At 54.9% G+C, this 14,357-nt stretch overlaps 2 protein-coding genes across 4 annotated transcripts; both read right to left on the minus strand.

Annotated features, from left to right (window-relative positions):
- Positions 1-1,200: 1,200 nt before the first annotated feature.
- Positions 1,201-4,081, minus strand: TUSC2 (tumor suppressor 2, mitochondrial calcium regulator). Its single transcript, XM_060631115.3, has 3 exons — positions 3,807-4,081; positions 2,605-2,725; positions 1,201-2,474 (listed from the first exon to the last, which is right to left on the minus strand). The coding sequence occupies exons 1-3, from the start codon at positions 3,950-3,952 to the stop codon at positions 2,409-2,411; spliced, it is 333 nt and encodes a 110-aa protein (XP_060487098.1). The 5' UTR covers positions 3,953-4,081; the 3' UTR covers positions 1,201-2,408.
- An 859-nt stretch (positions 4,082-4,940) lies between these two features.
- On the minus strand, positions 4,941-14,355 carry RASSF1 (Ras association domain family member 1). 3 transcript variants are annotated; one of them, XM_060631103.3, is made up of 6 exons: positions 13,851-14,355; positions 11,688-11,794; positions 7,274-7,378; positions 6,770-7,067; positions 6,543-6,652; positions 4,941-5,896 (listed from the first exon to the last, which is right to left on the minus strand). In XM_060631103.3, exons 1-6 carry the CDS (start codon positions 14,353-14,355, stop codon positions 5,750-5,752), a joined length of 1,272 nt encoding a protein of 423 aa, XP_060487086.2. In that variant the 3' UTR covers positions 4,941-5,749. The 3 variants fall into 3 exon arrangements, with proteins under 3 accessions (XP_060487086.2, XP_060487085.2, XP_060487088.2); XM_060631102.3 differs by having other exon boundaries at positions 6,537-6,652; XM_060631105.3 differs by lacking the exons at positions 11,688-11,794; positions 13,851-14,355 and adding an exon at positions 10,980-11,667 and having other exon boundaries at positions 6,537-6,652.
- Between the last annotated feature and the right edge of the window lie 2 nt (positions 14,356-14,357).

Here is a 14,357-nt window from a genome sequence, read left to right on the forward strand (position 1 = left end):
CCATGACAGGGCAGGGGAGGGTGTGTCCCTGTACCATTGTGCTGGCTCCACAAGGGACACAAGCCTTGGAAGCTGCAATGGTGGGGGCCCCTGGGGAAACAAAGGCCAAACCAGACTGTCCCAGGGCAGGGACACTTCCTCAGGCAGCCAGCAGGAAGGAAGTGAGCACAGCCCAGTGGAAGGGAGTGGGGAAGCACTGCCCTGACCCCCATTGTTTCTAGCATTGGGGTCAGCTGGGGAAGGCCCAACACAGGGAGTTCCCCCACACTAGGACAGTGGTGATGGGTGATGGGATGCCATCTGGCATGGCAGAACCCTGGCCCTGGGGGCAGTAAGGGGGACAAAGTCTGACGTCTTATCAGGAAAGTGGGAAGGTGCCCAAAGAAGGACTACAAAGTCCAGGCTGCACAGGATGATCCTGCTCCAGACAAGTTTAAGCCTCCAAAAGACTGGCAGGCCAACTCCCCAGACCCAGAAGCCTGTGTCCCTGATCTCCCTCCTCCCTAGCTGGAAGTTGGGCTGACGGCCAAGGGCTAAACCTAGCGGAGAACCACTTCTCAGGGCCTGAGAAGTGCGGGCCGAATGTCCACAGGGGGCAGCTGCAGGTGAGAACACAGGGTCAGCAGGGAACAGAGAAAGTACTAGGTGGCAGAGTTCTGCCTGCTGGAACAGAAACCCCAAGCCCACTCTCCTGGTGGTATCCACAACTAGTCCTGGGAGGAAGCAGGTAGGTTTGGGCTACAGAGCCTGGTGGTAGGCCAAGGGCATGGTGGCACCCATCTGATTGCTGTCCACCTAGGATGGGTGGACCTAAGATGGCTCATGCTATGACCTCATGTGGGGTCAGCTCACACTCCTGGGGGCAGGACAGCTGTTCCAGAACTACTTGGGGTCACGCTCTCACCTCAGGTCAAGCAGGTAGGGCCAATCCCTAGTGAAGCACCCCAAAGCCTTCCAATTCCAGGGGTCCCTACCTATTAAACACAATAGGTGAAAATGTCCCTCCATTCTGAGGGGGTCTGCAGTGAGGTCTATGTGAATACACTGCCACCTGCTGGTTACAGCTGGGATGACCACGGGCTGGGCTCAGGCTTACCTTGAGCCTTGATGATAAAGATGGGTCACCAGAGTGGCCCAGGCCTACCCACAGAACCCAGGTGGTGGTCTAGACACTGGATATCACAGTGGATACCACTCGTATGCAGGGTCTACAAATAATTTTATTGAAACTAAACAAATAACACAACAGTCTTCTTCTTAGATTAGGGGCCACCCTTCCCAAGCCATTTCCCACACTCTTAAAAGCACAGAGCTTGCACAGTAAGGAATTAAAAAAAAAAAATCATTTCGATGTAGAAATCAGACTCTGCCCCAACATCATGGACTAAACTATTTACAAACTTTCACATTTTAAGTATTCCTTTATGGTTGATCTCTCCTTTCTGTCCTTACCCAGGGGCTCCAATACCTTCCCTTGACTGATCCTGAGGGATGGGTATACTTAGGGAAAGGGGTGATGGGCTCCTTATAGCTATTGGCACCAGCCCTAGGGTGCTGTTCCTCACCAATGGGTGGAGGATGGTCACCCAATGGCAGGGGTTTGTGTGGGGCTGGTACAAAGGCATGGAGGATTAGACAAAGTAGATGGGTTGGTACAACTCCCCATAGGCACAGGCATCCATAGCCCTTCCTGATCCCATCTTAGGCCCTCTCAACTGGGATGTGTGTGGGGGCAACAAGTAGTTGCAGTGGGGAGGGATCAGCCCAGCCCTGGGTGGAGGGAGTATCCTCCTATACCAGTCCCATCTCCTATTAACAGCTGGCAAACTGTCCATCCGTCTGGGAGTGGGAACAGATGAGCAGGTAGACAGGAAGAATCAGGCTTGCACTGCCCCCAGCCTCTGTCCAACACAGGAGGAATCGAGGTAGCAAACGGCTGAAATGCTCCAACAAGGGGGTAAGGGAAATGAGGGAAGGGAAGTTCCCGCTTGCGTACAGCTCCTGCAGCCCAGGGGCTGGAAGAAGGCAGACCTTGCTTGTAAAGTGCTGTAACCCTTAGCAGGGCTGGGCCCTAGGCAAGCTTGGAAGAAAGCAGGCCAGGCAAGGGTGCAAGAACCAGGCATTCCTGACCAGCATATGCCCTGCCATGCTCCTTGTAGGGATTGCTGGGGAAGGTGGGCTGGTAACTCTGCCATTAGCCCTCACCAGCCGCCAGCCACCTCTTGTCCACATACAAACCAACACCCGACCAACACTGCAGGACTGCCCCGCTCACAGCTGAAGGTTCCAGGCCAATGCAGTTTATTCAGGGTTGTGGCCCCAGCTTAGGTTCCTTAATGGAAGCCACACCTTGAGCCTGGGGGTTTCTTGCTGGGGTAGGGAGTGTTTACGCCTGCCACTCCCCAGGCTCACACCTCATAGAGGATCACAGGAAAATCCACGTGGATGCGGGGAGGATCCAGCTTCACGATGCCCTGCCACGGAAACAGAGGCTAGTGAGGGCCAGCTCCTCCCTCAAGAGCTCCCACCATGACAGCAGACCCCATCTGGGTCTACCTCCACACACTCAGCATAGGCTCAATGACCACTGCCCCAGCCTCTCACCTGAGGAATCAGGTTCTTATGGACCCGCCTCAGCTTGGCCCGCTTCTGCCCATTCTTAGTGACGATTGTCTCCTCGTAGAACTCGTGAGCCAGATCCCCATCCTCATCATAGAACATGGAGCTGTGTAGAGAGAGAGGGAACAGGCTGGGCTGGAGCCCCACACCCAGTCACGGCAAATGACCAGACTACAAGGAAGCATGCCCGCCTCCAAATGGGGAGGAACAACCTTGATGGGAGGAAGAGAGGATAATATGCCTGAAGGGTATGGGGTCTACTAGAAGCGAATGGGGTGGTAGCCAGTGCTACTCTGTCAGGCCTCAGGAAGAGACATCATATCAGAGCACGTTGTCAAGGCAGCCAAGGCCAGTTCTCATCACTGGGTTGTTCAGCAAAAGTGGCCATTCCAACATCAGGCCCTTGCTTTCACCCAAGGTGGGCGAAGCATGATGGCCTGGGCATGTGTCTCACTCCAGAAGATACTACTGGCCCTGGGTCAACCTGAGATGGCAGATACCTGAGCTAGGTGGGAACCTAAAGGGAAAAAGTCTGAATCCTCCCCACCCACCCCCAAATGGCTGGTCTAGCCAAACTACCACTGTTCAGTCTCCCTAGTATCTACAGCCAAATCTCCAGCATCACCTAAGTACCATTTCCCCGGACCCACCAGGGCCAGGCCAATCTAGCGCTCCTGTTTGGACCCATGGAAAAAGAGGGAAGGTCAGTGCTCTAGATCTGAAGAACATACCTGAGTGAGGGTCTTTTTCCCAGGCTCCATTCTCAACACTAGGACCCAGTCCTACTTTTCTAGCTACTACCTACCCTCAGAGGTCCAATGCCACCACGGTAGGTAACGGAAACAGCCAAATCAGAGGGTTAGTCTTCCCTCAGAACTGGGGGAGAGGGAGCCTAGGAGCCTTCAACTTGCAGGCTAGGCTGGAAGGGATGAAAAGAAACCCTCAAGTCTCAGGGAGACCCTATCTCAAGTTAACAGTACAGAGGGCCTACCCACGGACAAGCCTCTTCCCCTAGGGAGACCTTCAGAGCAGCCAGGTCGCCAGGAGCCGATTGCCCTGCTTTTCCCATCCCTTGCTCCCACGGGGGTCCAAAACATGGGACTTCTCCTGGTTCCGGCTGGAGCTCCCTGTGACTCGGGGCGCCCCGCCGCCCGCCTGTCTCCCCGAGGCGGAACCCGCGCCCTTACCCGCGGCGCGTGAATACGAAGGGGGGCACGACTCGGCCTCGCGGCCGCACCAAAGCTTGCTCAGCGACTGCTGACTCCGGGCCGCCGCCCCCCGCCCCCGAGGCGAAGGGCCACAGGCCCCGAGCTTTGGAGCCACTGGCGCCCATGTCAGGGCCGCCGGCGCATGGCGAGCCCCGCGGCCGCTTCGCTCTCACAGGGCCGTCGGAGGCACCATACCCTGCCTCAGCCTTCTCCCGCAGGTGCTTCCGCCGCCGCCTTCCGCAGGCTCGCTGTCTCCACGGAAACCTCACTTCCGCTTCCGCACGCTGCCTTCTCTGATTGGCTGCTTCTCTCGTCGGTCCGCGGGGCGGGACCAATAGCTGCTCTCGGAAGCTAGGCATCCCAGTAGGCACCGCGAGACGTCAGGTCCCAGCAGGCCACGCTCTCTCCAGCAGGGACAGCTCCCACCCAGTAATGTGGAGGCTGGGTCCTCCTGGTTTTTGCTTGTATGGCGGCTCCGACGTTCCCGACCCCAGAGGTCAGGTCCAGCGGGCCTGCCCAACCACCGGCTTCCCCGCAACCAGCGCTTTAGGAGTGTCCCAGGCCAGGCCGCGCATTGCCCATCTGGTCTCATTTTATTCCCACACCATTTCTGTTATCACCACTGTCGCATTTGAAGAAACCATACCTAAAGAAAATTAAATAATTGGCCACATGTATGGCTACGTTCAGGTCTGAAGAACTTCTAATTTAGTGTTCTTTCCAAAGCCACTAGAAGGCATGCTCCACGAAGGCAAGAATTAACAGCTGGACCTTGGATACCATGAGCAGCGTTTGGTCTACAGCAGTAGCTCAGTAAATACTTAGTGAAAACGCCCCCAGCAGCTGTGTGTGTGTGTGTGTGTGTGTGTGTGTGTGTGTGTGTGTGTTGGGAGGCATGTGGATTCCCTAAATTCTAGCTTATATTGTTGCCCCTACCACAACCTGAGCCCCAGGGTGGTGAGTGATGACAGTAAATATTCATACCCCATACCCTTCACAAATTGGTTACATGGTGACTTTGAGAAGGTGCTCTGTGAGCCTGTCCATCACCCTTGGAAGCCACTGGCGTGAGGAGCAACTGCAGTTGAGGGCCCATAATAAAGAGTTTAAAAGCAGAATTCTTCAATCTTTATTCAGCCACTTCTCTCAGGCCCCAGGCCCTGATGATGACTGTTACCCCCACCCCCTTCCCCACAGGAGGCATGCAGCTGAGGCCACAAAATATTACATACATTCGCACACATCATCAAAAATAACTGAGGGAAAGACCCTCGCTCTGACTGGCAAACAAGGCACGGACCTGGACCAGTGCCCACACTCACACAGACCCTGGCCTAGGGACATCCTCCTTGGAGGAGGCACTGAGGCACTGTTTCTGCACCATGAGCCAGCATTTCCTGACCCCAGTGTGTGTGAGGAGACAGAGGCCACTGTAGAGGAAAACCTAGGCTCTTTCCCGATGCCTGTCTTACCTCGAACACCTGCCCTTGGCTCCAATAGGGCTGTCCTGACACCCCATCCAAGACCCAAAACATACGACTTTTCCCCATAGATGAAGGCCCTCATCCCTGAAAACACGACCTATTCTGTTTGTAGGGTCTCCAAGATTCTAGTATCTGAGACACGAATTAAGGAGACTTCTGTATGCTCTATCCCTGCTGCAAGCCTGGAGCAGCTTCCCAGGGCAACCCTGGCCCACCATGGCCCACTACACAAAGGGCAGAAGAATGCAGAGCCATGTTCTGCTATACCTGTGGGTGGACACAGGGGGCCAGCTCCTTTGCTGTTCTCTGGGCTCATTCCCCTAGTAAGAGAGGGCCTCCATGCACACTCATTCTTCAGGCCACACGGGCCCTGTCACACTCACACGGCACGCCCTCGGCGCTGCCTACTCTCCTCCTTTCACCCAGGGGTACAAGAGGTCACCCCAGGGGGCAGGCGTGCAGGGCCTCCTGGATCTTCTGACGGCAATAGGAGTACTTTTGCAGGATTTGGCGGAGGTGTTCCTCTTCCTCCCGCTGCAGGATGCGCAAGAAGTTGTGTAGCTCAGGCATGCTAAAGGCATCCCACTGCAGGTGGAGAGGGGGACACAGGATGCAGCAGGCATGGCCAAATCAGCAGGCCCTCCCCAGAGAAGAGCACCAATCACATCACAGAGCTAGGATGGGGCTTTCTAATGTTAGGTTCTTGCCTGAATGGTCTGTGTTAGGGTTCTTGACAATAGTCTGTATAGAAGATGGGCCCCACAAAGCAGGGCAGTCGAAGACACCTCGAAGACAGGCAACCAAATTAGATGTTCCCCCATTCCCACACTCTGACTCTAATACTACTCCACAGACTCAATATTTTGGAGCCAGAAAGCTTCCAGGTAAAAAGTCCTAATGCCTGAATAGGGAGCCTCCATGACATCCTGGGCCCATCTGTGTGGCTTTGATCTCACTTGGGATCACTACACTGCCATGGATTCCTCCATCTCCTGAGGACTTTCCACAACAGAGAAGAGCAGACCACCAAGACAATTCTTCCTGGCCTCTTGGGAGAGGCCTGTGAGTGGCCTGGAAGTCTTCAGTTTAGCTACAAGGCTCACATACTCCTGGAGAGGCTTTGTAGGGCTTTTTCTGCAGCCCTATTCCTCCTTCCAGGTTGCTGCTGCAACCTACTAGCCCTACCCAGTGACAACCAAGAAACTAAAGAGGGCTGTGTACTCACATTTACCTCCCCAGAGTCATTCTCTTTGAGGACAAAGCTTAGGGCCTTCTCGCTGGGCCCTGCAAGGAGCCGCAGCCGCAGGGGTTGCTCATCATCTGATAGCTTCCGGAGGTACACTGAGGGCCAGGCAGGGAGAAAAGAGTATTTGATTAGTCAGGCCCAGCCCACTCACACCCTCACACATGATGCATGAATATATACTCTCATACAGCAGGGTGGAGTGGGAAGCCCACCTTGGCCATGGCGTTCAGACCGCTCAAAGAGTGCAAACTTGCGGGGGTCATCCACCACTAAGAACTTGTGCAGTAGGGCCTCAATGACCTCGCGTGCCCGTGTGCGTGACAACACATGCAGGTGCTTGACGGCATCTTTGGGCAAGTAGAAGGAGGTGCGGCGCCTCACAGCTGTGCCCCGTCCTGGGCCCCGCTGGGCAGCCTGCAAGGAGGGTGGCTTCTTGCTGGAGGGCACCGAGACAGGGCGCACCAGCTTCAGTTGAACCTTGATGAAGCCTGTGTAGGAGCCATCCTTGTTCTGAAGAGGAGAAATCAAACCATGGCTAGGTTCCAGGTGAGATGGAACAGATATGGACACCACCAGTCCACTTGGGGCTAGGCTGGGTGAGAATAAATCACTGCTTAAGCCCAGCCAAGGATACCTTAGCTGTGACCTTTTGGGAATCAGGCACATAGTCGGGTTCCTGCCTCTCCCCACATACATTCCCCTGGCTATCAACTCACCAGGCTCATGAAGAGGTTGCTGTTGATCTGGCTATTGTACTCCTTGATCTTCTGCTCAGTCTCAGCCTGAGAAAGGTCAGGTGTCTCCCACTCCACAGGCTCGTCCTGAAAGATGGGCCAGGGTGGACATAGGGCCCTAAAAGAACCCATCCCACTGCAATGCATGTCACAGACAGGGAGGAGAATCCAGGTTGGCTGCTTTGAAAAACAGCCTCTGGGACAGCCTTTGAAAATTGACTACAAAGCTTGAGTCCTGACGAGAAGAACCCATCACTGCTCCTGGTTTTGCATGCTATGGATGGACACAGCAAAGGCAGTCATGTGGCTTCTTTATGCCGCCTACATGGGGCCTCTTCAGCACTGAGTGAGGCCCTGAGGATACCTTAAAACCAAGACAACTGAAGATAAAAGGCCAGGGGCCAGGAAAAGATGTGGGATTCTTGTTGACAGCAAAACCTCCTTTCAACTGCACAGCCTGATTCCAGCACCCTAGTTAGGTGGGGTCCTGGAGAAAGGAGACCACTTTGCCCTGGCAAAGGGCCATGACCGCAGGGCAAGAGGTATGGGGACTGGCACATACCAGGAGCCCAGCCAGCTGTGAGTACAAGGATAAGGGCAACTTCTACAATGTTAACACCCCCTGATGGAGGACTTGGGGCCAGCCCTGCAGGTCTCACACACAGTGAGGAAACCTCAGTGTGATTTGATCTTGACCCAAACTGCACAAAAGGCAGCTTCAGGCCAGGCTCCAATCTGCCTCCTGGTAAAGCCACAAGTACCAAGCAGGTAGGTTTCTGCACCTCCTTCCTCCTATCTGGAGGTTTAGCCCAAAGATTTTTAGCTCTACCACTCAGCCCTTCCCCCACTCCTCCAGGGGCTGCATTCCTTTTTTTTTTTTTTCTCAACGTTTTTTTTTTTTATTTTTTATTTTTGGGACAGAGAGAGACAGAGCATGAACGGGGGAGGGGCAGAGAGAGAGGGAGACACAGAATCGGAAACAGGCTCCAAGCCATCAGCCCAGAGCCTGACGCGGGGCTCGAACTCACGGACTGCGAGATCGTGACCTGGCTGAAGTCGGACGCTTAACCGACTGTGCCACCCAGGCGCCCCCAGGGGCTGCATTCTTGTCAGAAGGGTAGAGTATGGACCAGGGCAGCCAGAGCTCTGAATTAACTTTTTTCTACCAAACTCCCTGGTTCCATTGCATCAGCCTTACTTCCTGTTGACGTCAGGTCTTGGTTGGAATGGAAGTGTCACAGACACAGCTGAGATCACTGCTGACCAATGCTTTCTCCCAGGGGAGTTTTTACAGCTGGTCTCCTGTAGAATAACCTTGTACCCAGCTCTAAGCTCAGGAGAGGCAGGCTTCTCCCTGACTGCTGCCTTGGAGCCCCTAAGCTTAAACCATCTGATGGGGACAAATAGGGTGGACAGATGAGAGGGTAGGGTGCTCTTCACCTAGAACAGTTTTATAGCACTATGCTCTCTACCTAAAACCTACCAGTATGTATGTGGCACTGAGGACTGAGGCTGGGGTCTCACAGGAAAAAGGTATAGGGGGAGGGGTGGGAACTGAAGCCTATTTGCTCCCCCAAGTTTCAAAAAATCTCCTGGATGGAGGAAAGCACTAAGAAGGGAAAACTGTAGCAGAAATCTTACTGGAGACAAGGAGAAACCCTCTAAGACTGGTAAAGAACAAATGGTGTGGGCCTTGGGAAAAGGAGATCTGGGGGGCAAAATGAAGGCTAGAGCCCGGGAATAAAGGGTGGATGTGTTTGTTCAGGCCCGAAGAGAGGGCTTGGGACAGGAAGGAGTGACCCAATAGGAAGGAGTATCTGGATGGGAGGGTGCTAAGGGCAGGAGGAAAGCTGAGCAGACTCCAGTACCAGGGCAAGAAGGAAGAGAATTCTGGGGGGGCAGAGATGGCACCAACTTATTTCCCTTGCTTGTGACAGTTCTGAGCTCCAGCCTGAGGGTAAGAACACTTGCTCCTTCCTCTTCCCTTCCTGGTTTAGCCAGGAGCCCTGGAATGCGGTGCAGTGACCTATGTTCTAGCCCCTTCTCCTCTCCAAGTGAACCTCCCTTAATATCTCTACTCATAAAACAAGAGACCTGGACTGGATGCACTGCACTGTCCTACTAGGATTCTAGAGGAAGAAAAGTTTCTTTTTCCACTTCCAAAGCTTCCCACTGGAGGATTCTTTTTTTTTTTTTTTTTTTTTTTTTTTTTTTTTTTGAGAGAGAGAGAGAGAGAGAGAGAGAGAGTAGGGGACAGGGGCAGAGGGAGAGGAGAGAGAATCTTAAACAGGCTTCATGCTCAACATGGAGCCCCACGTGGAGCTTGATCCCACAACCCTGGGATCATGATCACAACCTAAGCTGAAATCAAGAGCCCAACACTCAACCGAGCCACCCAGGGGCCCCCGTTGGACGATTCTAACAGCCATCCCAGAGGTGTGCACAACAGGACCATGGAATTTCCCTTCTCCTGCACTACAGTGACCCATCCTCCACTCTGCCTCCATAGTGACTGATGGTTTTTATTTTACATATAATTTGGGACTCCCCAGCCTCCTTTTCAATTGGTGTCTTGTGGTTTTCTCACTATTTCACAATGAAAAATGCCTCAAGCCTGAGTGACAGACAGGATCCACACTCAAACCTTGCACCCAAGCTCTGGGCTGAACTTTTGAGTAAAATTTAATCTAAAGAGTATACAATTTTCATCTAAAAAATCACCCACAAGTCTCTTTTTGTGGCTCATGTAAGGAATTGTGCCCCATTGTTGCTAGGTATTCTGGGCTTTACGGTCCCCATCTCTCTTTCCTGACACTCTGTCCAGGGTGCTCCCCTGAGGTGTACTCGCTCCAGAATAGTTATCTGAGTTTGGCAGTCACACTTATGGCACACAGCACAGAGGTTTCTGACAATGGGAACACCTTGGAGGCCTGGAGAGGAACAGCAGCTCCAGCACATCTTACAGTCCTGGATTAATAACCCCTATCTCTCTTAACTCCTCCTCTGGGCCTTTTACAATCTAGCCTGCCCCACTTCGTGTGGATAAAATGCTCCCGTTTGCTTATAGTCCAGTCCAGAACTAGGCTTCTTTCCCATCCATTCCCAAATGCCTTTCTTCCAGATCCACACCAATTTTAGTCTATGTGCTGCTGAAATGAGCACTCCAGCCCGGTCCACTCCAGAATTCTCCGCGTTCCAGCAGCTGGTGACAGGACAGACTGGTAAGAGGTGGGGACTCAGTTGGCTCCGTCCAGGATTGCAAATGGAGAGGCCCGAAACTTCCTTTGCCTCTCTTTCCTAAACACACTTCCCAGTTCCAGGCGAGGACACCTCCCCTTCCACTTCCTCCCATCCCCGCCCCCATCTCCCAGAGAGGAGGTAGGGGCGTCCCAACGCTGAAATCGAGGTTCTAGTCCAGACTGCGCAGTCGGCTTTAGTCATAGGTGGATAATGCCCGCCCCGAGTCTGCCCCAAGCCATGTAGCTGCTTCCCCTGGTTCAACCGGTCTGTGACAGAGACAAGGCCTCGGCACCCGGCATCAAGGCGCTGAGAGCCCCGCACAAAGTTCCGAGGGCTGGCCCCGGGCGGTCTGGAATCCCCGCCCAAAAACTCGAGCCGGCAATTTAGCGGGGAGGGGCAGGGTCCCAGCGATCGTCACCAGCCCGCCGCCCGCAACCCCGGCCCCCACCTGGTCCCGACGCGGCCTGCGTGCCAGCGAGGTACGCGCCGTGAAGTACTGCTCAAGCTCCGAGTCCGAATCCTCCTGGCTGCAGTAGCCACTGCTTGCCGTGCTGCTCCAGGTCATCTCGAAAGAAGGCGTCCCCGCATCCGCCTCGCCCATCGCCGCGCCCGCCAGCCAGCTCCCTGAACCCAGTGCGCTGGTAGCCTCCAACCACCGCCCCAGGTGCGTGTGCGCGTGCGCCGGGATATGGGTTCGCGCCGCGACCGTTAACACTGAAACGTAGACGGCTAGGATCTGGCTCTTGCCTCATTGGGGGAGGAACATCGAAGGGCGGGGTCATACACGCCACGCCCCCAGGAATGACCTCATAGCCCAGGCAGCTCAGCTCAACTCCGCCTCGCAGACCCCACCTCTCTTGGGAAACAAGTCGGCGCCTGTGCGCATGTGCACCAGCGTGGCCTCAAGACCGGATGCGGCTGCGCGAAGGTGCGGAAATTGAGTGGGCGCGGAGACAAGGCGATTCCCGGCAGTTCGCTCGGAGTCAGCTTCCCCGGAACCCCTTCGAGCCCGCGCGCAGAATTAGCACTCTCTACCGCGGGGACACCCGCTGTTAGACCATTCATTGAGCGGTCCTAGGCAACTCCTGTAATTTGGCCCGCTGGTCTTCACGCCTTTCCCGTGAAGCCCCGCCTTTCCCCCCAGCCCCGCGCTCACCACGTTGGTGTCCCGCTCCAGCGCAGGTTCCCAGCCCAGGTCCCGGGGCCCGCAGCAGTCCAGGCTGATGAGCGCGCGGCAACGGTAGTGGCAGGTGAACTTGCAATCTGCAGAGAGGTCTGGCTGTGAGGCGGCGGAGCCCCAGCTCCAGTTCAGAGAAACTTTCCGGGGGACGGAAGAGAAACCCCGGGATGAAAGCCGTTGCCCGCCAGGCCCTACATGACCGGCCTTATCTTAGGTCCCTTTGCCCTCCGCTGCTATATAGATTCCAGTATTGGTCCCCGGGTGTCTGGAAACTGGTGAGAAGGCCTCAGGCGGTTACGGATCCAGGCCTGTTAAACAGTTTTATCTCTAGCACCTAGGGTAGAACTTCCCCCTTCCGCATTGTCAACACCCTACCTCCGCCCATTTACCTGATGGGAAAAAAAACAAAATCTCTTAACTCTTGTTCCCCTGTCACCTGTCTCTACACCCCTCACACCAAAACTAACATTAGTCTGCATACACTCTAATTCCTCACCTTCACTCTCTCCTGTATCCATTCCAGTGAGGCTTGCCCCTCCCTCCAGGAAACGGCCTTGGTTAGGGTCCTCAGCAACCTGTGCACAGTCGAATGCCAGGTCCCTTCTCCATCCTCACCTCCTCAGCATCATTTGATGCTTGATCCCCTTGGGCTTCCCACTACTCAGGTTTTCCTCCCATTTTTCTGCAGCTTCTGCTCAGCTCCTTTGGTTCTGTCTCAACTCCCAGATCTAATGGGCAGCGTGTCTGAGATTCAGTTCAGTACTGATCACTGTCCTGCTCTGTATACACTCACCTACCCCAGATCCAAGGCTCCCACTGCTGACCTCCCTCCTCAGATCAAACCCCGTGTCAACCCAACATGGCCAAAACAACTCTTCTTCCACTTCCCTCTCTCCCCTCACCAGAGCTCCTCAACTCAGCAAAAATTGCTACTCTCCCAGTTTGAGGTTAAAAAAAAAAAAATCCCACTTACCCTTGATTCCTCTCTTGTTTTTGCTTCTGACACACACCCAAAATTGTCCTGGATTTTATCTTTGTGACCACTTCATTTCTCCTTGGGAACATTGCAATATCTCAGCCCTTGCTCACACTTGGTATTCTGTCACAACTCTGGTGTTCAGGACAGACTCTTGAACTGAGAGAGTCTCCGTGCCTACAAAGGCTTGGGACACCTTCTCTAAGTCCCTAAATGGTCCAGAGCAGTGATTCGCAACCCCGGCTGCCAACTGGAATGATCTGTTTTGTTTTGTTTTTAAATTGCTGATACACTCCCCGTGATAGATTCCACAGGTCTGAGGTCCAGGCACAGGGGCTTGGAGGGCTGTAAAATCCCAACCGATTCTAGCTGGTGTATAGCCAGCGGGGCAGCAACCTCTGCTTGCTGGTGATTCCTGGGAGGGCAGAAGGACCGCTGGTGTGTGGTTGTGTTTCATGTTTTAGCACCTGGTTGACTGGGGCTGCAATAGGTATTGCTCAAAATTCCTGCTTGCAGAGGGCCCAGCCACGGTACTTTTTCCCTGTCCCCATCCCATAGGTAGGTAAATTCCCCTCATTCCAGAGATTTTCGAGGGGGACCTAGTGAGTGAATCTTTGGGAAAGGGCAGGCCTAGGAACATGGACTTAGAGAATGGTCAGCACAAACCCTTTCTCAAGAAGAACCAAGTCACTTTACAGAAAAAGAGTTTGAAGGTGTCCGGGTTGCTCAGTCGGTTGAGCTTCCGACTTTGGCTCTGGTCATGATCTCACAGTTTGTGAGTTCCAGCCCAGCGACTGGGTCTCTGCTGTTAGCGCAGAGCCTGCTTCGGAACTCTCTCCCTCCCTCTCTCTGCACCTCCCCCGCTCGCGCTCTCTCTCAAAAATATATTAAAACATTTTTAAAAATTAGATAAAAAGCTTGAGATCGGCACCGTTATTCATAGGCAGCCGCCTCTGCCCAACTGTGCCCCTAATGCAGATGGAATAAGATAAGGATATAAACCATCTACCTGCCTGCACTCTTACACGACCGGGCAAAGGTAACGGACCTTGCTCGCCGGAACCAACCCTTCCGACCCCCTCCTTTGCGACTTGATACGCAGCGACGGCGCTGCCCATTGGCCGCCCTTTTCGCTCTTGCCAGCGCGCGGGGCTGCTACTCACGCGCGCACTGCAGGCCCTTGCGCACGACGCCCAAGATGAAGTCGCCGCAGAGGTCGCACCACGTGTGTGTGGCAGGCCCCGCGGGCTGGAAGTGGTGGCCGCGGCCCGCGACCAGCTGCCGTGCCGGATTACGCGCGGTGCCCGGCGCGATGCGCAGCGCGTTGGCACGCTCCAGCCGGGTGCGGCCGGGGCCCGCGCGCCGCGCGGGTTCCAGTTCCCTCAGTTCAATGAGCTCAGGTTTCGTGGACATGGCCGGGTCGCGCCCGGACTCCCGCCGGCTGTCGGCGCGAGCGAGCGCGGGGCGGGCGGGGCCGCGGGGCGGACCCGGATTCGGCGCCGCCCCCGGGATCCCGGCAGGGCGGCGGGAGAGAACGGGGACGAGCGGTTCAAAGGAAACCTGGGCGCTCCGGCCGTGTCGGCCCACAGGCGGAATGGGGCGGCGAGGGCGCGGGGTTGGGCATGCTCTCGCAGAGTCCCCGCCCTCCTTTTCCTTTTCTCCACGCATCC

Source organism: Panthera onca, chromosome A2, assembly GCF_046562875.1.
Source record: "Panthera onca isolate mPanOnc1 chromosome A2, mPanOnc1 haplotype 2, whole genome shotgun sequence".
Lineage (NCBI taxonomy): Eukaryota > Metazoa > Chordata > Mammalia > Carnivora > Felidae > Panthera > Panthera onca.